The sequence below is a fragment of the Oncorhynchus tshawytscha genome, linkage group LG07 (assembly GCF_018296145.1).
Source record: "Oncorhynchus tshawytscha isolate Ot180627B linkage group LG07, Otsh_v2.0, whole genome shotgun sequence".
Classification (NCBI taxonomy): domain Eukaryota; kingdom Metazoa; phylum Chordata; class Actinopteri; order Salmoniformes; family Salmonidae; genus Oncorhynchus; species Oncorhynchus tshawytscha.
The window spans coordinates 62907395-62928577 of record NC_056435.1 but is presented as its reverse complement, the minus strand read 5'-3'; the positions used below and the strand labels follow the sequence as shown (position 1 = coordinate 62928577).

General features: G+C 44.0%; 1 protein-coding gene across 4 annotated transcripts in view; it reads right to left on the bottom strand.

The window, feature by feature from the left end:
- Positions 1-21183, bottom strand: part of LOC112255020 (TOX high mobility group box family member 2) — a 216266-nt gene that overhangs the window by 136554 nt on the left and 58529 nt on the right. For 3 of the 4 annotated variants that reach the window (XM_042324812.1, XM_042324809.1, XM_042324811.1), the window contains one exon: positions 17612-17707. The exons of the other annotated variant lie outside the window; for it this stretch is intronic. In XM_042324812.1, the coding sequence (XP_042180746.1) occupies positions 17612-17707 (96 nt within the window). The remainder of the gene's footprint in view (positions 1-17611; positions 17708-21183) is intronic. 4 annotated transcript variants of the gene reach the window in all.

Below are 21183 nucleotides of genomic sequence, written 5' to 3'. Positions count from 1 at the left end.
GGAGGGAGAAAGAAGAGAGAGGAGAGAGGGAGAGAGAAAGAGTGACAGTGAGAGAGCATGAGAGTAAGAAAGAGTGAGAGCTAGAGAGTGCGAGAGAGAGAAAGGGAGAGGGAGGGGAGAGAGAGAGAGAGAGGGAGGGAGAGAGGGAGAAGGGGGAGACTGACAGAGATATGGAGAGAGAGAGAGTTGGCTGCCTGGAACTAGGTCATGTATCGCGATAAACAAGGCACAGTTTCTAAAATAATATATCCATCCAGTGGATATAATACCAAACAAGTGAGTGAACGTGGAGCTCATGTAATATTTACAGATCACTAATAGATAGATGGCAGGTATTTTCTCTTTCTTTCTAAAGCTAGGGCTTGCTGCTTTTCCTTTTCGCTCTGTCTCTCCTTTTCTTGCCGTTTGAATTTAAGAGAAAGCCGACTACATTAATACATCTGGCAGAGGGGGAGGTGTTGGGTCTCTCATCTCTCTCTCTCTTTCTATCTCTCCCTCTATCCTCACTCTAATCTCTCCTTCTCTGTCTCTCTCTCTCTCTCTCTCTCTCTCTTTCTATCTCTCCCTCTATCCTCACTCTAATCTCTCCTTCTCTGTCTCTCTCTCTCTCTTTCTATCTCTCCCTCTATCCTCACTCTAATCTCTCCTTCTCTGTCTCTCTCTCTCTCTCTCTCTCTCTTTTTTCTATCTCTCCCTCTATCCTCACTCTAATCTCTCCTTCCCTGTCTCTCTCTTTATATGCATCCATCCATCTCTGCCTATCCTGGCTCTCCTCTCTCTTTCTATCCATCTCTCCATCTCTCCATATCCCCTCTCCTCCAATGTCTCTCTCTCTCTCTCTCTCTCTCTCTCTCTCTCTATCCTTCTATATCTCCCTCTCTCTTAGATGCATGGTTTTGGCTGTGATGTGTTTTTTTTCTCTCACACATTTGTTACATTTCAGCGAAGGAAAGTGGGCCTTTATCCAGAGTCTTTGAGGTGTGAGCGATGATATTACTGAAGAGAGTCACACTTAGACTTCTTTAAAAAATCCAGCTGGTGATGTAAGGTCATTGAAGGGCTTGTTAGCCAGCCTAAAACACCAGCCTCTCTGTAGCCTACTGTGTTGGTGTTCAGATGTCTGGCTGGGTCTACTAGGGGGAATTGACTGGGAACACTGGTATAGCTCTTATGCTAGCTTCCGCTAGCTTCCACGAGCCAGTTTAATGTGTCTTACTGTGGCGTTGGGATCTCATTAAAGCACTATGGTGCATTCTGTGTGATACAGACCTGGGTTCAATTACTATTCGAAATCTTTAAATTACTGTGAGCCTTTGCTCTAGCCTGTCTGGAGTGCTAGATGGGTGGGGTTTGCAGTTTTGGGATTATTTTATTGTTCCATTAAGAGAAGCAAGCACAGAAAAAGTATATAAAATGATTGCACATAGTATTTGAACCCAGGTCTGGTGTGACGCAATGCTACGCTACAGAAGCCAATTCAGTATTATCCCCATAACAGCCACTAAAACCTCCCCATTTTTGCCAAACCCCAAGAAAACTCTGAGGAATTGTCTTAACCAATGAGACGTGTAGTGTTGACAACTACTGTATATATACCATTGAAGTCAACCAGCAAATATAATGATGTCATGTGAAATTCTGTCATCCCGTCATTGTTATGGTTACAGCATAATTATGTTATGATCTATAACAAGATTGTTTTGGTTCTACCGATTCGCATGGAGAGAGAATAAATAACTTCCCTCTGTTAACTTATTTACAGATAGTATCTGTTTGCATGTTTAGTAGTTTGTTTGTTTGTTTAGTTTACAATTTCTATTCTTAGCTCAATTACCACAGAGTATCACTCATGCTGCAATTGGAAACAAATTGGATGTGCAATCTAAAATACATGGAGATAAACAAACAATACAATATTGAACAAATGACTCACTCTTATTATCGACACCAAATCTGGAAAACATTCATTATAACCACCACCTCCATTGAATCACCAGTGGGGTAAAGAAACACGCACATACACACACACACTCACACACAGGCACGCACACACGCACGCACACGCATGCACACACACGCGAGTACACACACACGCGCGCACCCACACACACAGATGCGCACACACAAACACACACTCTCTGTCTCACACACAAACACACACACTACGTATGGTATTCTTCCTGGGCTAGCTCTAATAGGCGGTCTCTTAGATATCCTGTATAGAATAGTGCTCATGCAATATTAATATGGCAGTCGGAGCACACTCCATCTCTCACTCTCTACATAATTGAATATTCAAGCTCTCCAAATCAACCAGGAAAAGAAAGAAGGAGAGGAAAAAAGAACCTGTCATCCCAGTTGGAGACATTGAGTCCTTTACCATATATCATGTCAGAGTTGGAAAAGCTACAAGGACAACAACAACACCACCAGACAGTGGCTATGGTAACATACCCAGAACAGAGAAACAATGGCCATGCATGTTGCACACTGGGCTGCATTGTTTACTGTGTTGAGGCAGAGGCACATTCAGAGTCCCAAATGGCATGCTTAATATAAGACATTATTCATGATTTATACTTAAGTACAATTAAAACCAAATACTTTTAGACTTTTACGCAATGTTATTTGTATTTATTTATTTATTTAACTAGGCAAGTCAGTTAAGAACAAATTGTTATTTACATTGACGGCCTACCAAAAGGCAAAAGGCCTCCTGCGGGGACGAGGGCTGGGATTAAAAATACTAAGGTAAAAAATAAATAATATATAACTATAGGACAAAACACACATCACGACAGAAGACAACACAACACTACATAAAGAGAGACCTAAGACAACATAGCAAGGCAGCAACACATGACAATACAGCATGGTAGCAACACAACATGACAACAACATGGTAGCAACAGAACATGGTAGCAGCACAAAACATGGTACAAACATTATTGGGCACAGACAACAGCACAAAGGGCAAGAAGGTAGAGACAACAATACACAGTACACCACGCAAAGCAGTCACAACTGTCAGTAAGAGTGTCCATGATTGAGTCTTTCAAAGAAGAGATTGAGATAAAACTGTCCAGTAGCTGCAGCAAACTGAAAAGATGAGCAACCCAGGGATGTGTGTGCTTTGGGGACCTTGTGACTGGCAGAACCGGTGTTGTATGTGGAGGATGAGGGCTGCTGTAGATATCTCAGATAGGGGGGAGTGAGGCCTAAGGGTTTTATAAATAAGCATCAATCAGTGGGGCTTGCGACACGTATACAGATATGACCAGTTTACAGAGGAGTATAGAGTGCAGTGATGTGTCCTATAAGGACCATTGTGGTAAATCTGATGGCCGAATGGTAAAGAACATCTAGCCGCTAGAGAGCACCCTTACCTGCTGATCTATAAATTATGAAAAAAACTCCGTAATCTAGCATGGGTAGGATGGTCATCTGAATCAGGGTTAGTTTGGCAGCTGGGGTGAAAGAGGAGTGATTAGTATTTTACTGGGTGACTTTCACTTTTACTTGAGTCATTTTCTTTTAAGGTATCTTTACTTTTACTCAAGTATAACAATTGAGTACTTTTTCCACCACTGGTAGTGAATAGGGTGCCATTTGGGACGAAGGCACATGCTGTGGAGGACCATAAAAGTACATCCCATGGCTACAACAGTACAGTCTCTGCTTCCATTAGATAAGGGTTGTTGGTCAATTTGACTAGCTAGTGGTCAAGACAGTGTGCTGTTCTACAGGCTTTAAAGGGGATGTTCATTATTTTACAACTTTATGTTAAATGATTCCTCACCCTGAAATTAGTCTACGGTCCAGGAGAATCTGTAATCCATGGTTCGTTTTTTCTTTAAACAGCCACTATAAAAATTTGCCACTGCTAGCTACTTTTAAGGGAGAAGAACCATCTAACTATAAGTTATAAAATACTTAACTTCTCTTTCAAGACTTCTGTGTTGCAGTTTCTGTTCTCCCCCATCCATATCTGTGACTTGTTCCAAATTCCTTATGATGCCTCTTTCATTTGACATTATTTAAGACATACTGTGAATAATTTGTGTTCAACCCCATTTTGTCCTGTATATTAAGTAAGTACAGTATTTTCACAGTTTTCAAAGTTATTTTGACTGTTGTTTCTGTTATTGTAGGTCTCTGTCATCCTCAGTGATTTTCTTTCAGGGGAAATCTAGGATTGGTACATATATTTTTGGGACATAAGCTTAATCCTAATTGATTCCTAAAGAATATAAATGCCTATAAATAAATTCCTCATGAGCTTAGTTCAACTATTTTACAAAATGAACACAACGAACCACCTTGGGTAACTAGTAGGTGACACTTCAGTATTGTGTTTCTCTAGTAAGGACAACAACAGGTTTTCACTAGGTGAAGGTCATGTCTCTAGTAAGGACAACAACAGGTTTTCGCTAGGTGAAGGTCATGTCTCTAGTAAAGACAACAACAGGTCTTCACTAGGTCAAGGTCATGTCTCTAGTAAAGACAACAACAGGTCTTCCCTAGGTGAAGGTCATGTCTCTAGTAAGGACAACAACAGGACTTCACTAGGTGAAGATCGTGCCTCTAGTAAGGACAACAACAGGTCTTCACTAGGTTAAGGTCATGTCTCTAGTAAAGACAACAACAGGTCTTCACTAGGTGAAGATCATGCCTCTAGTAAGGACAACAACAGGTCTTCACTAGGTGAAGGTTATGTCTCTAGTAAAGACAACAACAGGTCTTCACTAGGTGAAGGTCATGTCTCTAGTAAGGACAACAACAGAACTTCACTAGGTGAAGCATTCTTCTTGCCAATGTCCAGTCTCTTGACAACAAGGTTGATGAAATCCGAGCAAGGGTAGCATTCCAGAGGGACATCAGAGATTGTAACGTTCTTTGCTTCACGGAAACATGGCTAACTGGAGAGACGCAATCCGAAGCGGTGCAGCCAGCGGGTTTCTCCACGCATCGCGCCGACAGAAACAAACATCTTTCTGGTAAGAAGAGGGGCGGGGGCGTATGTCTTATGGCCAACGTGACATGGTGTGATGAAAGAAACATACAGGAACTCAAATCCTTCTGTTCACCTGATTTAGAATTCCTCACAATCAAATGTAGACCGCATTATCTACCAAGAGAATTCTCTTCGATTATAATCACAGCCGTATATATCCCCCCAAGCAGACACATCGATGGCTCTGAACGAACTTTATTTAACTCTCTGCAAACTGGAAACGATTTATCCGGAGGCTGCATTCATTGTAGCTGGGGATTTTAACAAGGCTAATCTGAAAACAAGACTCCCTAAATTTTATCAGCATATCGATTGCGCAACCAGGGGTGGAAAGACCCTGGATCATTGTTACTCTAACTTCCGCGACGCATATAAGGCCCTGCCCCGCCCCCCTTTCGGAAAAGCTGACCACGACTCCATTTTGTTGATCCCTGCCTACAGACAGAAACTAAAACAAGAAGCTCCCACGCTGAGGTCTGTCCAACGCTGGTCCGACCAAGCTGACTCCACACTCCAAGACTGCATACATCACGTGGACTGGGAGATGTTTCGTATTGCGTCAGACAACAACATTGACGAATACGCTGATTCGGTGTGCGAGTTCATTAGAACGTGCGTTGAAGATGTCGTTCCCATAGCAACGATTAAAACATTCCCTAACCAGAAACCGTGGATTGATGGCAGCATTCGTGTGAAACTGAAGGCACGAACCACTGCTTTTAATCAGGGCAAGGTGTCTGGTAACATGACTGAATACAAACAGTGCAGCTATTCCCTCCGCAAGGCTATCAAACAAGCTAAGCGCCAGTACAGAGACAAAGTAGAATCTCAATTCAACGGCTCAGACACAAGAGGTATGTGGCAGGGTCTACAGTCAATCACGGACTACAGGAAGAAACCCAGCCCAGTCACGGACCAGGATGTCTTGCTCCCAGGCAGACTAAATAACTTTTTGCCCGCTTTGAGGACAATACAGTGCCACTGACACGGCCTGCAACGGAAACATGCGGTCTCTCCTTCACTGCAGCCGAAGTGAGTAAGACATTTAAACGTGTTAACCCTCGCAAGGCTGCAGGCCCAGACGGCATCCCCAGCCGCGCCCTCAGAGCATGCGCAGACCAGCTGGCCGGTGTGTTTACGGACATATTCAATCAATCCCTATACCAGTCTGCTGTTCCCACATGCTTCAAGAGGGCCACCATTGTTCCTGTTCCCAAGAAAGCTAAGGTAACTGAGCTAAACGACTACCGCCCCGTAGCACTCACATCCGTCATCATGAAGTGCTTTGAGAGACTAGTCAAGGACCATATCACCTCCACCCTACCTGACACCCTTGACCCACTCCAATTTGCTTACCGCCCAAATAGGTCCACAGACGATGCAATCTCAACCACACTGCACACTGCCCTAACCCATCTGGACAAGAGGAATACCTATGTGAGAATGCTGTTCATCGACTACAGCTCGGCATTCAACACCATAGTACCCTCCAAGCTCGTCATCAAGCTCGAGACCCTGGGTCTCGACCCCGCCCTGTGCAACTGGGTACTGGACTTCCTGACGGGCCGCCCCCAGGTGGTGAGGGTAGGCAACAACATCTCCTCCCCGCTGATCCTCAACACTGGGGCCCCACAAGGGTGCGTTCTGAGCCCTCTCCTGTACTCCCTGTTCACCCACGACTGCGTGGCCATGCACGCCTCCAACTCAATCATCAAGTTTGCGGACGACACAACAGTGGTAGGCTTGATTACCAACAACGACGAGACGGCCTACAGGGAGGAGGTGAGGGCCCTCGGAGTGTGGTGTCAGGAAAATAACCTCACACTCAACGTCAACAAAACTAAGGAGATGATTGTGGACTTCAGGAAACAGCAGAGGGAACACCCCCATCCACATCGATGGAACAGTAGTGGAGAGGGTAGCAAGTTTTAAGTTCCTCGGCATACACATCACAGACAAACTGAATTGGTCCACTCACACAGACAGCATCGTGAGGAAGGCGCAGCAGCGCCTCTTCAACCTCAGGAGGCTGAAGAAATTCGGCTTGTCACCAAAAGCACTCACAAACTTCTACAGATGCACAATCGAGAGCATCCTGGCGGGCTGTATCACCGCCTGGTATGGCAACTGCACCGCCCTCAACCGTAAGGCTCTCCAGAGGGTAGTGAGGTCTGCACAACGCATCACCGGGGGCAAACTACCTGCCCTCCAGGACACCTACACCACCCGATGCTACAGGAAGGCCATAAAGATCATCAAGGACATCAACCACCCGAGCCACTGCCTGTTCACCCCGCTGCCATCCAGAAGGCGAGGTCAGTACAGGTGCATCAAAGCTGGGACCGAGAGACTGAAAAACAGCTTCTATCTCAAGGCCATCAGACTGTTAAACAGCCACCACTAACATTGAGTGGCTACTGCCAACACACTGTCAATGACACTGACTCTACTCCAGCCACTTTAATCATGGGAATTGATGGGAAATGATGTAAATGTATCGCTAGCCACTTTAAACAATGCTACCCTATATAATGTTACTTACCCTACATTGTTCATCTCATATGCATACGTTGATACTGTACTCTATATCATCGACTGCATCCTTATGTAATACATGTATCACTAGCCACTTTAACTATGCCACTTGGTTTACATACTTATCTCATATGTATATACTGTACTCGATATCATCTACTGTATCTTGCCTATGCTGCTCTGTACCATCACTCATTCATATATCCTTATGTACATATTCTTTATCCCCTTACACTGTGTATGACAGTAGTTTTTTTGGGAATTGTTAGTTAGATTACTTGCTCGTTATTACTGCATTGTCGGAACTAGAAGCACAAGCATTTCGCTACACTCGCATTAACATCTGCTAACCATGTGTATGTGACAAATAAAATTTGATTTGATTTTGATTTGATTTGAAGATCATGCCTCTAGTAAGGACAACAACAGGTCTTCACTAGGTGAAGGTCATGTCTCTAGTAAGGACAACAACAGGTCTTCACTAGGTGAAGATCATGCCTCTAGTAAGGACAACAACAGGTCTTCACTAGGTGAAGGTTATGTCTCTAGTAAAGACAACAACAGGTCTTCACTAGGTGAAGGTCATGTCTCTAGTAAGGACAACAACAGAACTTCACTAGGTGAAGATCATGCCTCTAGTAAGGACAACAACAGGTCTTCACTAGGTGAAGGTCATGTCTCTAGTAAGGACAACAACAGGTCTTCACTAGGTGAATGTCATGTCTCTAGTAAGGACAACAACAGGTCTTCACTAGGTGAAGGTCATGTCTCTAGTAAGGACAATAACAGGTTTTCACTAGGTGAAGGTCATGTCTCTAGTAAGGACAACAACAGGTCTTCACTAGGTGAAGGTCATGTCTCTAGTAAGGACAACAACAGGTCTTCACTAGGTGAAGGTCATGTCTCTAGTAAGGTCAGCAACACAATCCAACACTAAGGTCATGCCCTCCTGCTGAAGTCTTAAAAAAAAAAAAGGACAGATTTATGATAAAAAATACTTAAAAAATAAGAAAGGGGATGGAGGAGGAGTAGGGAGGTGGGGTGGAGGAGGAGTAGGGGGATGGGGTGGAGGAGGAGTAGGGAGGTGGGGTGGGAGGTGGGGGATGGGGTGGAAGAGGAGTAGGGGGGGTGGAAGATGGGGTGGGGTGGAGGACGAGTAGGGAGGGAGGGTGGAGGAGGAGTAGGGAGGTGGGGTGGAGGACGAGTAGGGAGGGAGGGTGGAGGAGGAGTAGGGAGGTGGGGGGCTCTGTGCACCTTGACAGGAAGGAGAAAGGGGAAGAGCACGAGTGGAGTTGAGTGAGGTTATTTTGGCTGAAAGGGGTTGAGGGGGAGGGCGGAAGCAGTGCAGAACCTACTTTCAACTGAACCCCTGGTAGAGAGACAGAGAGATATAGAGATAGAGAGGAGGGGAAATGAACATGGCTGCAAACGTACTGCAACCTGACAGTACTGCTTTTAACTCAGCACCTGATAAGTACAATGGAAAAACGTCTGGTTTCCTTCACACTGTTAAGTGGTTGCACTCTCCATGCAGATACAGTTTGGCAGCAATACCTCACAGGAAGAAGTAACAGACAAAAAGGCTCTTTCATTTGAATAACTCTACATGTGAATAAAAGTAAATGATGGTGTATCATGGAATGCTTTCATAAAATCAGTTGTCTGTAGGCTATCGGCTGTTGAATCTGTCTGTAGGCTATTGTCTGTGTGTAGCCTATCATCTGTCTGTAGGCTATCGGCTGTTGAATCTGTCTGTAGGCTATTGTCTGTGTGTAGCCTATCATCTGTCTGTAGGCTATCGTCTGTGTGTAGCCTATTGTCTGTCTATAGGCTATCGTCTGTTGAATCTGTCTGTAGGCTATCGTCTGTGTGTAGCCTATCGTCTGTCTGTAGGCTATCGTCTGTTGAATCTGTCTGTAGCCTATCGTCTGTGTGTAGCCTATCGTCTGTCTGTAGGCTATCGGCTGTTGAATCTGTCTGTAGGCTATTGTCTGTGTGTAGCCTATCGTCTGTCCGTGCTTCTACACCTGCATTGCTTGCTGTTTGGGGTTTTAGGCTGGGTTTCTGTACAGCACTTTGAGATATCAGCTGATGTACGAAGGGCTATATAAATAAATTTGATTTGATTTGATTTGTCTGTCTGTAGCCAATCGCCTGTCTGTAGACTATCGCCTGTCTGTAGGCTATCGTCTGTCTGTAGGCTATCGTCTGTCTGTTGGCTATTGTCTGTGTGTAGCCTATCATCTGTCTATAGGCTATTGTCTGTCCTATCATCTGTCTGTAGGCTATTGTCTGTGTGTAGCCTATCATCTGTCTGTAGGCTATTGTCTGTGTGTAGCTATCGTCTGTTGAATCTGTCTGTAGCCTATCGCTGTGTGTAGCCTATCGTCTGTCTGTAGGCTATTGTCTGTGTGTAGCCTATCGTCTGTCTGTCTGCTGTTTGGGGTTTTAGGCTATCAGCACTTTGTATGCAGCCTATTGTTTGATTTGATTTGTCTGTCTGTAGCCAATCGCCTGTCTGTAGACTATCGCCTGTCTGTAGGCTATCGTCTGTCTGTAGGCTATCGTCTGTCTGTTGCCTATTGTCTGTCTGTAGGCTATTGTCTGTCTGCAGCCTATTGTCTGTGTGTAGCCTATCGTCTGTCTGTAGGCTATCGCCTGTCTGTAGGCTATTGTCTGTCTGTAGGCTGTCATCTGTCTGCAGCCTATTGTCTGTCTGTAGGCTATCGCCTGTGTGTAGCCTATCAGCTGTCTGTAGGCTATTGTCTGTCTGTAGGCTATCGTCTGTCTGTAGCCTATTGGCTGTCTGTAGGCTATCGTCTGTCTGTAGCCTATTGTCTGTGTGTAGTCTATCGTCTGTCTGTAGCCTATTGGCTGTCTGTAGGCTATCGTCTGTCTGTAGGCTATCGCCTGTCTGCAGCCTATTGTCTGTGTGTAGCCTATCGTCTGTCTATAGGCTATTGTCTGTCTGTAGGCTATCGTCTGTCTGCAGCCTATTGTCTGTCTGTTGGCTATCGTCTGTCTGTAGGCTATCGTCTGTCTGTAAGCTATCGTCTGTCTGTAGGCTATCGTCTGTCTGTAGGCTATCGTCTGTCTGTAGCCTATTGTCTGTGTGTAGTCTATCGGCTGTCTGTAGGCTATCGTCTGTCTGTAGGCTATCGCCTGTCTGCAGCCTATTGTCTGTGTGTAGCCTATCGTCTGTCTATAGGCTATTGTCTGTCTGTAGGCTATCGGCTGTCTGTAGGCTATCGGCTGTCTGTAGCCTATTGTCTGTCTGTAGGCTATCGGCTGTCTGTTGGCTCTATCGGCTGTCTGTAGCCTATCGTCTGTCTGTAGGCTATCGCCTGTCTGCAGCCTATTGTCTGTGTGTAGCCTATCGCTGTCTATAGGCTGTCTGTCTGTAGGCTATCGGCTGTCTGTAGCCTATCAGCTATTGTCTGTCTGTAGGCTATCGGCTGCTGTCTGTAGGCTATCGGCTGTCTGTAGGCTCTCGGCTGTCTGTAGCCTGGCTGTCTGTAGGCTATCATCAGCTGTCTGTAGGCTATCGGCTGTGTGTAGGCTATCGGCTGTGTGTAGGCTATCATCTGTCTGTAGGCTATCGGCTGTGTGTAGGCTATCGGCTGTGTGTAGGCTATCGGCTGTGTGTAGGCTATCGGCTGTGTGTAGGCTATCGGCTGTCTGTAGGCTATCGGCTGTGTGTAGGCTATCGGCTGTGTGTAGGCTATCGGCTGTCTGTAGGCTATCGGCTGTCTGTAGGCTATCGGCTGTTGTAGGCTATCGGCTGTGTGTAGGCTATCGGCTATTGAAATCACCACTATTTGAACGTTTATGAAACGTTTCCTGTGTCCCTCACTCCCTTCCATTTTATAAATAACCTTGACGTGCAGATTTAGCATGTACAGTTTAATTCTAGCGACAGAGAGTCGAATGAAAGTGGATATATATCTTTACTACCTCCAGCCTCCCTGACAAGTAGCTCATTTGGATGATTTGTCCGTGGGCTCTCCGCAGAGCACCATTTACAATATTCACTTTAGATAACGTATGGTTCTTGGCCCTGAAACCAGATGGGTTTCGTAGAAATGCTTTGTTAGCAGTCTTCCGCTTGATAAATTATTTAGGACATGTGGTTGGAAACATCAATAGAATCTCTATTGTAATTAAAAAAGGAGCCCACCAACAATATTGCACTGTTCCCCATTGAACCCTGAAGCAGGGCTGAGAGAGATAATTCAGAGAGAAAAGTTTGCATGGATTGAGTGTGGAAGACATATGAAATTAAAATCTCTCTTATCCATTGTTCTTATGTTAAATGGATAAAAGAAAGCAATTGACTTCGATTTTAATTATGATTTTTTTTGTATATAATGGGAAAGAGTCTCTTGGAAAGAGACATGAAGGTACCCATAAGCAATCATTACTGATGAAAAAACACAAATGTGAAAAATTGGTGGATCTAGCGTTTTGGAACTCTTCCTTTCTCAACCACAGTTCACCAGTCAGTTGTAGCTATAGAGCGAGGAACCACATTCGTATGATTACACACTGAACAAAAATATAAACGCAACATGTAAGTGAGCTGAAATAAAAGATCCCAGAAATGTTCCATATGCACAAAATGCTTATTTCTCTCAAATGTTGTGCACAAAGTTGTTTACATCACTGTTAGCATTTCTCCTTTACCAAGATAATCCATCCACCTGACAGGTGTGGCATATCAAGAAGCTGATTAAACAGCATGATCATTACTCAGGTGTACCTTGTGCTGGAGACAATAAAAGGCCAATGTGTAGTTTTGTCACACAACACAATGCCACAGAGGGAGTGTGTAATTGGCATGCTGACTGCAGGAATGTCCGCCCAGAGCTGTTGCCAGAGAATTGGATGCTCATTTCTCTACCATAAGCCGACTTCCAACGTCGTTTTAAAGAATTTGGCAGTATGTCCAACCGGCCTCACCGCCACAGACAAAGTGTATGGCGTTGTGTGTGCGAGCGTTTTGCTGATGTCAACGTTGTGAACAGAGTGCACCATGGTGGCGGTAGAGTTATGGTATGGGCAGGCATAAGCTATCGACAATTAACACAATTGTATTTTATCGATGGCAATTTGAATGCACAGAGATACCGTGATGAGATCCTGAGGCCCATTGTCGGCCCATTGATCCGCCGCCATCACGTCATGTTTCAGCATGATAATGCATAGCCTCATGTCGCAAGGATCTGTACACAATTCCTGGAAGCTGAAAATGTCCCAGTTCTTCCATGGCCTGCGTACTCACCATTGAGCACGTTTTGGATGCACTGGATTGACGTGTTCGACAGCGTGTTCCAGTTCCCGCCAATATGCAGCAACTTCCCACTGCCATTGAAGAGGAGTGGGACAACATTCCACAAGCCACAATCAACAGCCTGATCAACTCTATGCAAAGGAGATGTTGTGCGCTGCATGAGGCAAATGGTGGTCACGCCAGATACTGACTGGTTTTCTGATCCACGCCCCTACCTCATCCACACCCCTGGGACGACATTACACCAAGAAACCATGATGAAAGCCCCCAACCTAAATAAATTGAAAGTGTCTTTCTTCTGGAACCAAGTTCCATTTTCCTCAGTACACAAACATGCACACAACAAAAACGATCCACACCACGCGGTGATGGGCCCAGTCAAGTCTTTGACACATTCACCAACTCCCCCGTTGAAAGATCAGCCACAACATGTTGGCAGCATTGTAACATGTTGTAATCAAGCCCTGGTCTCCAGAATGGAAACAGAAGAGAAGACCTGATGTGGTAGTCTCAGGTTGGACTACTCTAAATCATCTGGGCTCTGACACACACACACGCGCATGCACGCACGCATACACACACACACACACACACACACACGCACACACGCACGCACACACATACACAGCCTACTAGTATGAAATCCCTGTGTTGATAAAAAGTGCAAGCTTTGCAGGTCCATCAACCCATTTAAAAACCAATAAACACCCTACAATAACCTGTGGATCATGAGAGAACCTTCATAAATCAGCAGAATGTTAATAACCTATTTATTGACACTTAGTTTGAAGTGACACACCTTCAAATATTCATAACACATCCATAAAGACACTATATCACATGAAGCTGTACTTAATTCATAGTCAGAGCCCTTTGGTCATATATAACACATCCATAAAGACACTATATCACATGATGCTGTACTTAATTCATAGTCAGAGCCCTTTGGTCATATATAATACATCCATAAAGACACTATATCGCATGATGCTGTACTTAATTCATAGTCAGAGCCCTTTGGTCATATATAACACATCCATAAAGACACTATATCACATGATGCTGTACTTAATTCATAGTCAGACCCCTTTGGTCATATATAACACATCTATAAAGACACTATATCGCATGATGCTGTACTTAATTCATAGTCAGACCCCTTTGGTCATATATAACACATCCATAAAGACACTATATCGCATGATGCTGTACTTAATTCATAGTCAGACCCCTTTGGTCATATATAACACATCTATAAAGACACTATATCACATGACGCTGTACTTAATTCATAGTCAGACCCCTTTGGTCATATATAACACATCTATAAAGACACTATATCACATGATGCTGTACTTAATTCATAGTCAGAGCCCTTTGGTCATATATAACACATCTATAAAGACACTATATCACATGACGCTGTACTTAATTCATAGTCAGACCCCTTTGGTCATATATAACACATCTATAAAGACACTATATCACATGATGCTGTACTTAATTCATAGTCAGAGCCCTTTGGTCATATATAACACATCTATAAAGACACTATATCGCATGATGCTGTACTTAATTCATAGTCAGACCCCTTTGGTCATATATAACACATCCATAAAGACACTATATCGCATGATGCTGTACTTAATTCATAGTCAGACCCCTTTGGTCATATATAACACATCCATAAAGACACTATATCGCATGATGCTGTACTTAATTCATAGTCAGACCCCTTTGGTCATATATAACACATCTATAAAGACACTATATCGCATGACGCTGTACTTAATTCATAGTCAGAGCCCTTTGGTCATATATAACACATCCATAAAGACACTATATCGCATGACGCTGTACTTAATTCATAGTCAGACCCCTTTGGTCATATATAACACATCCATAAAGAATCTATATCGCATGATGCTGTACTTAATTCATAGTCAGAGCCCTTTGGTCATATATAACACATCTATAAAGACACTATATCGCATGATGCTGTACTTAATTCATAGTCAGACCCCTTTGGTCATATATAACACATCCATAAAGAATCTATATCGCATGATGCTGTACTTAATTCATAGTCAGAGCCCTTTGGTCATATATAACACATCTATAAAGACACTATATCGCATGACGCTGTACTTAATTCATAGTCAGACCCCTTTGGTAATTTAAGTCAGACCCCTTTGGTCATATATAACACATCCATTAAGACTTAATGATGTAAACACACACAAAAAAAACACTTAGTGAATTATCACTAACAGCTAAATGAAATAAAGATAAATACATGTTTTTTTTCTTCCATTTATTTGTACATTTTTAAAACAATACATATACATTAAGTGTCAAATAGTCCAGCAATGCAATTACATTGAACATTATACAGGGCTGTGAACAATATAGTTTGTCCCTGAGCTGGCGGACAAATGGTTCTTGCCTCTCTGCATGTTGGTTCCAACCTTAAAGGTAACAACAAAGAAAGTTAGCAGGTCTGTTAGGAAATGTCTTTGTCCCACCATCTGGATAAGGGTATTTCTGCGCTGCGCTAGAAACTCTAAATGGGAAGATGGGAAACTCCATTCAATTCGTATTATTATATCCCTCTTGCATTTATAAATCTCATAATGTGACTATGGGACATGGCTGTATCTAGGAGGATTTGCATTTAGCTGAGCCTGCTAGCTAGCAAAATTTCATCTAAGTAGCAATTGCTGTGAAGTCACAAAAATTACTTGAAATAACGATTAAGGTAACTACAGTATGTAATTTAGCTCAACACTTTACTACAAACTAATTTAAATTACAATAAATAAAGGTTAACTTACCTGTTTTTTTGCTGTCCGGTGGCAGCACAAGTGGGCATTTGGTTTTCAAACTCATCACATGATCAACGTCTTGTCAACAAAACTAAAAAAGTACTTCGGGGTCACAGTTTTTTCTTTTCTTTCTTCAAAATAAAAGTGCCCCACTTAATAGTAGAAAAGTGTCAACAATAGCCATTCATAATATGTTAAAATGTATTTTCTAAACATTAACAGTGATTCGTATTTGTTCATATTTATGTGACATTTGCATAAAATGTGGGTTTTAAATCATGTTCCAAGGTCAAATAAATGGCCCCAATGTGAGTCACTGTATATGAATTACATTTTGGCTTAGAGCAAGAAAGTATGTAGGGAATACTCAGTAGTGTCTGTAGAATGTATATGGTGTCATTTCATGGGGCTCTGTATAATACAGTGTTGGTGGCCTTTAACTCCACCCATTCCAATGGCGGCCCAATCACATCACGTGCGCTTACTGCATTACAGAAAACCTGCGAACCAAACTTCAGTCCAGGGCATTGAATTACTGCTCACTGAATTAAAGAGCAACTGCACTCAAAAAAACGATGTTTCTTACATTTATCCCAGACCTCAAAAGTCATCCACTGATTTTTAAAGCAATGTCGGGAACAAAGAAAAACACATTTAGTTGTTTTTCTATTAAAAAAGTGTGAAAAAATGGGCTAAACCAGAAAAAAATGGGATAAACCAGAAAAAATGGGCTAAAACAGAAATAATGGGCTAAACCAGAAAGAATGGGCTAAACCAGAAAAAAATGGGCTAAACCAGAAAAAATGGGCTAAACCAGAAAGAATGGGCTAAACCAGAAAGAATGGGCTAAACCAGAAAGAATGGGCTAAACCAGAAAAAATGGGCTAAACCAGAAAGAATGGGCTAAACCAGAAAGAATGGGCTAAACCAGAAAGAATGGGCTAAACCAGAAAGAATGGGGGAAATCCAAAACCTGGAAAAACAAAACTAAGAAAAAGTATTTTTTTAAATACTGAAGTATGCACTTTTTCCCAGCGGATTTTAAAAGGCTCTACCAACATTTTTTGCTCTGCATGACTGCATTTTAGGTCCAATATTAACTATGCACCCAAGAGGGAAAGAGGTTGAGCCATCTTAGAAATTAGTGAAATATAATATAATATATACAATTAAGCGGACACTTTTATCCAAAGCGAGTTAGAGTCCTGAGTGAATACATTTTTTACAAATGGGTGGTCGCAGGAATCAAACCCAATATCCTGGTATTGCAATGCTGTACCAAGATGCATGAGAGCCTCAATGTAATATGATTTACAAGGCCTTTATTAAGCGGTGCTTATGCCACAATGGGTTATGTCACATTGACATTAGTGGTTACTGTATGTCACACAGTTATGCCACATTTATGAACCCTTTATAAAGCATGACATACGTTTATCAATGATTTGTAACACATTTATGTAGCGTTTATGAAAGCTTTATGAAGGATTTATAATGCCTTTATAAGCTGACCGTCATTTAAAGTGGGACAGATCCTAGAACTGATCTGAGCCCGTAGTGGCTGAACTAGGATCAGGTCCCCACACCTATTCATTGTGATGAATTGAGAAGATTTTGTGATTACAGGCCCTGATGCACGTCTCCATAGGGAGATGTAGAAAGTGTTTAGCACAGTACCATATCTTGTGGGGAACGTGTTTTCGTCAGTCACTTCATACAGAAACACAAGATGTGAGGGTGCTACCAGTTGAAGACCACAAAACCACCCAACTCGTCTCGTGGTGGCACATCACTGGCATTTAATGGCCATCGGCACTGTAGGGTGGAACTGTGTACTAACTGTGAGTAAGGGGGTGAGGTGTGGGGAAATAGGGGGTGAGGTGTGGGGAGTAAGGGGGTGAGGTGTGGGGAGTAAGGGGGGTGGGGGTAAGGGGAGCATCCTCTCACCCCAGCAGAGGGCAGTCTCTTCCCGTTGGGGTTGGGGCGCATGGGCAGGGAGCTATAAAGTCGAACGCCGCGGTCGTCTGATGCACCGTATCTGCTCTGTAGAGTAAGAGGGAGAGCGAGAGAGAAACTTTAGCTTCAGAACATCCAACATGTTTTCACTCAATTAAATACTATTGCATCACATACACACAAAAACGCTAGCGAACAAAAAGTTAGGCATCGTCAATGGTAGAAACATGGAGGTCAGTAGAATTTAGTGATAAAGCAATTAAGATCTGAATAGACTGTCATCAAACATCCACTTCTTACTGATGTCTACACTGTGGTGTTTCCCCTACATTCATTTAGCAGCGGTGGGCCAACTCCCTTACCCTATGTGTGAAAACACACTGCAGGAGAGTTGGCGCTGCAGCTCTGGAGCCGGGGTACCTGGGAATCTAATGACTCACAACAAGACCCTTCTTGCCAGTGGAGCCTTTGGAGCGTTTGCCTCAGCGAGTTTTACACCGTACTTCTCCTTCTTTCACACCACACAGATTCTCTCACTCCCTCTCTCTCTGTTTATCGCTCTCTCTCTCTGTTTATCTCTCCCTCTCTCTCTGTTAATCTCTCTCTCACTCTCCCTCTCTCTCTCTGTTTATCTATCTCTCACCCATGAAAGGTCGCTGGTTCCAATCCGACGAGGTTAAAAATCTGACTGTCCCCTTGAGCAAGGCTCTTAACCCGAACTGTTCCTGAAAGTCTCTAGATGAGAGTGTCTGCTAAATGACTCAAAAGTAAGTAAAAAAGGAGAGACACAGGGAGAGGAGAATAGGCAGACAGCGACTAAGTTAAGTTACATAGATCAGTGGTAACACACCTGAAGATAATCATGCATAACTGGTGTAGTGGGTTGTTGAGTGGCTGGCAAATGGATATATAGTGAGAAATCGGTATGCAATTGGGCTTGATATCTATTCTGTACAGTAGTCAGTGCAATGGGTTCAGCCAAAATGATGCATACATGTTTGTAATGAGTTGGAAGACTCTGATGTAGATTACCTTGTGAGGATGAAAATAACACAGAGATATGGTCCAGACCATATGTCACATCATCTCTCTGTCAATCCTCTCTCTGTCATTCCTCTCTCTCTGTCACTCATCTCTCTCTGTCACTCCTCTCTCTCTGTCACTCCTCTCTCTGTCACTCCTATGTCTGTCACTCCTCTCTCTGTCACTCCTCTCTCTCTGTCACTCCTGTCTCTCTGTCACTCCTCTCTCTCTGTCACTCACCTCTCTCTGTCACTCCTCTCTCTCTGTCACTCACCTCTCTCTGTCACTCCTCTCTCTCTGTCACTCCTCTCTCTGTCACTCCTATGTCTGTCACTCCTCTCTCTGTCACTCCTCTCTCTCTGTCACTCCTGTCTCTCTGTCACTCCTCTCTCTCTGTCACTCCTCTCTCTCTCTGTCACTCCTCTCTCTCTGTCACTCCTCTCTCTCTGTCACTCCTGTCTCTCTGTCACTCCTCTCTCTCTGTCACTCACCTCTCTCTGTCACTCCTCTCTCTCTGTCACTCACCTCTCTCTGTCACTCCTCTCTCTCTGTCACTCCTCTCTCTGTCACTCCTATGTCTGTCACTCCTCTCTCTGTCACTCCTCTCTCTCTGTCACTCCTGTCTCTCTGTCACTCCTGTCTCTCTGTCACTCCTCTCTCTCTGTCACTCCTCTCTCTCTCTGTCACTCCTCTCTCTCTGTCACTCCTCTCTCTCTCTGTCACTCCTCTCTCTCTGTCACTCCTCTCTCTCTGTCACTCCTGTCTCTCTGTCACTCCTCTCTCTCTGTCACTCACCTCTCTCTGTCACTCCTCTCTCTCTGTCACTCACCTCTCTCTGTCACTCCTCTCTCTCTGTCACTCCTCTCTCTGTCACTCCTATGTCTGTCACTCCTCTCTCTGTCACTCCTCTCTCTCTGTCACTCCTGTCTCTCTGTCACTCCTGTCTCTCTGTCACTCCTCTCTCTCTGTCACTCCTCTCTCTCTCTGTCACTCCTCTCTCTCTGTCACTCCTCTCTCTCTCTGTCACTCCTCTCTCTCTGTCACTCCTCTCTCTCTGTCTCTCCTCTCTCTCTGTCACTCCTCTCTCTCTCTGTCACTCCTCTCTCTCTGTCACTCCTCTCTCTCTGTCACTCCTGTCTCTCTGTCACTCCTCTCTCTCTGTCACTCCTCTCTCTCTCTGTCACTCCTCTCTCTCTGTCACTCCTCTCTCTCTGTCACTCCTGTCTCTCTGTCACTCCTCTCTCTCTGTCACTCCTCTCTCTCTCTGTCACTCCTCTCTCTCTGTCACTCCTCTCTCTCTGTCACTCACCTCTCTCTGTCACTCCTCTTGCAGGTACACACTATAAAACACAAACATAAATACATTCGTGCACCCCCCCACACACACTCTTTCAAAAGCAGGGTTCCAGATTACTATGCAGCGAGATATATTTAACAACGGAGTGAGAAAACGTCCCCGGACCAATCAGGGTTTGCTCTGCAACTCTTTTCTTGTCAGTCAGATGCTGGGGGCAAAGACTCACACAGTAAATACAAGAGAAAACGGCTGCATGTCAAATGGAACCCCATTCCCTATACAGTGCTGCATGTCAAATGGAACCCCATTCCCTATACAGTGCTGCATGTCAAATGGAACCCCATTCCCTATACAGTGCTGCATGTCAAATGGAACCCCATTCCCTATACAGTGCTGCATGTCAAATGGAACCCCATTCCCTATACAGTGCTGCATGTCAAATGGAACCCCATTCCCTATACAGTGCTGCATGTCAAATGGAACCCCATTCCCTATACAGTGCTGCATGTCAAATGGAACCCCATTCCCTATACAGTGCTGCATGTCAAATGGAACCCCATTCCCTATACAGTGCTGCATGTCAAATGGAACCCCGTTCCCTTTACAGTGCAACAACTTTTGACCAAAGCCCTATGAGCCCTGGTCAAAAATAGTGCACTATGAAAGTAATGAGTCTCATTTGGGGAAGCTATAACCAGCTATAACCAGCTATAACCAGCTATAACCAGCCATGAGACCGGCCACCAGCTCCATCTCTCTCCAACACCAGCTCCATCTCTCTCCAACACCAGCTCCATCTCTCTCCAACACCAGCCTATTAAACACCAGCTCCATCTCTCTCCAACACCAGCCTATTAAACACCAGCTCCATCTCTCTCCAACACCAGCTCCATCTCTCTCCAACACCAGCTCCATCTCTCTCCAACACCAGCCTATTAAACACCAGCTCCATCTCTCTCCAACACCAGCCTATTAAACACCAGCTCCATCTCTCTCCAACACCAGCTCCATCTCACTCCAACACCAGCCTATTAAACACCAGCTCCATCTCTCTCCAACACCAGCTCCATCTCTCTCCAACACCAGCTCCATCTCTCTCCAACACCAGCTCCATCTCTGTCCAACACCAGCCTATTAAACAGGCCTTTAGAGGACTGTAATAAATGAGTCTAAGTCCCGATATTGTAAACACTAGCTACATAGAACTGTGTTTTAATAGGAAGGGGGTTGTGTACTTATCGGA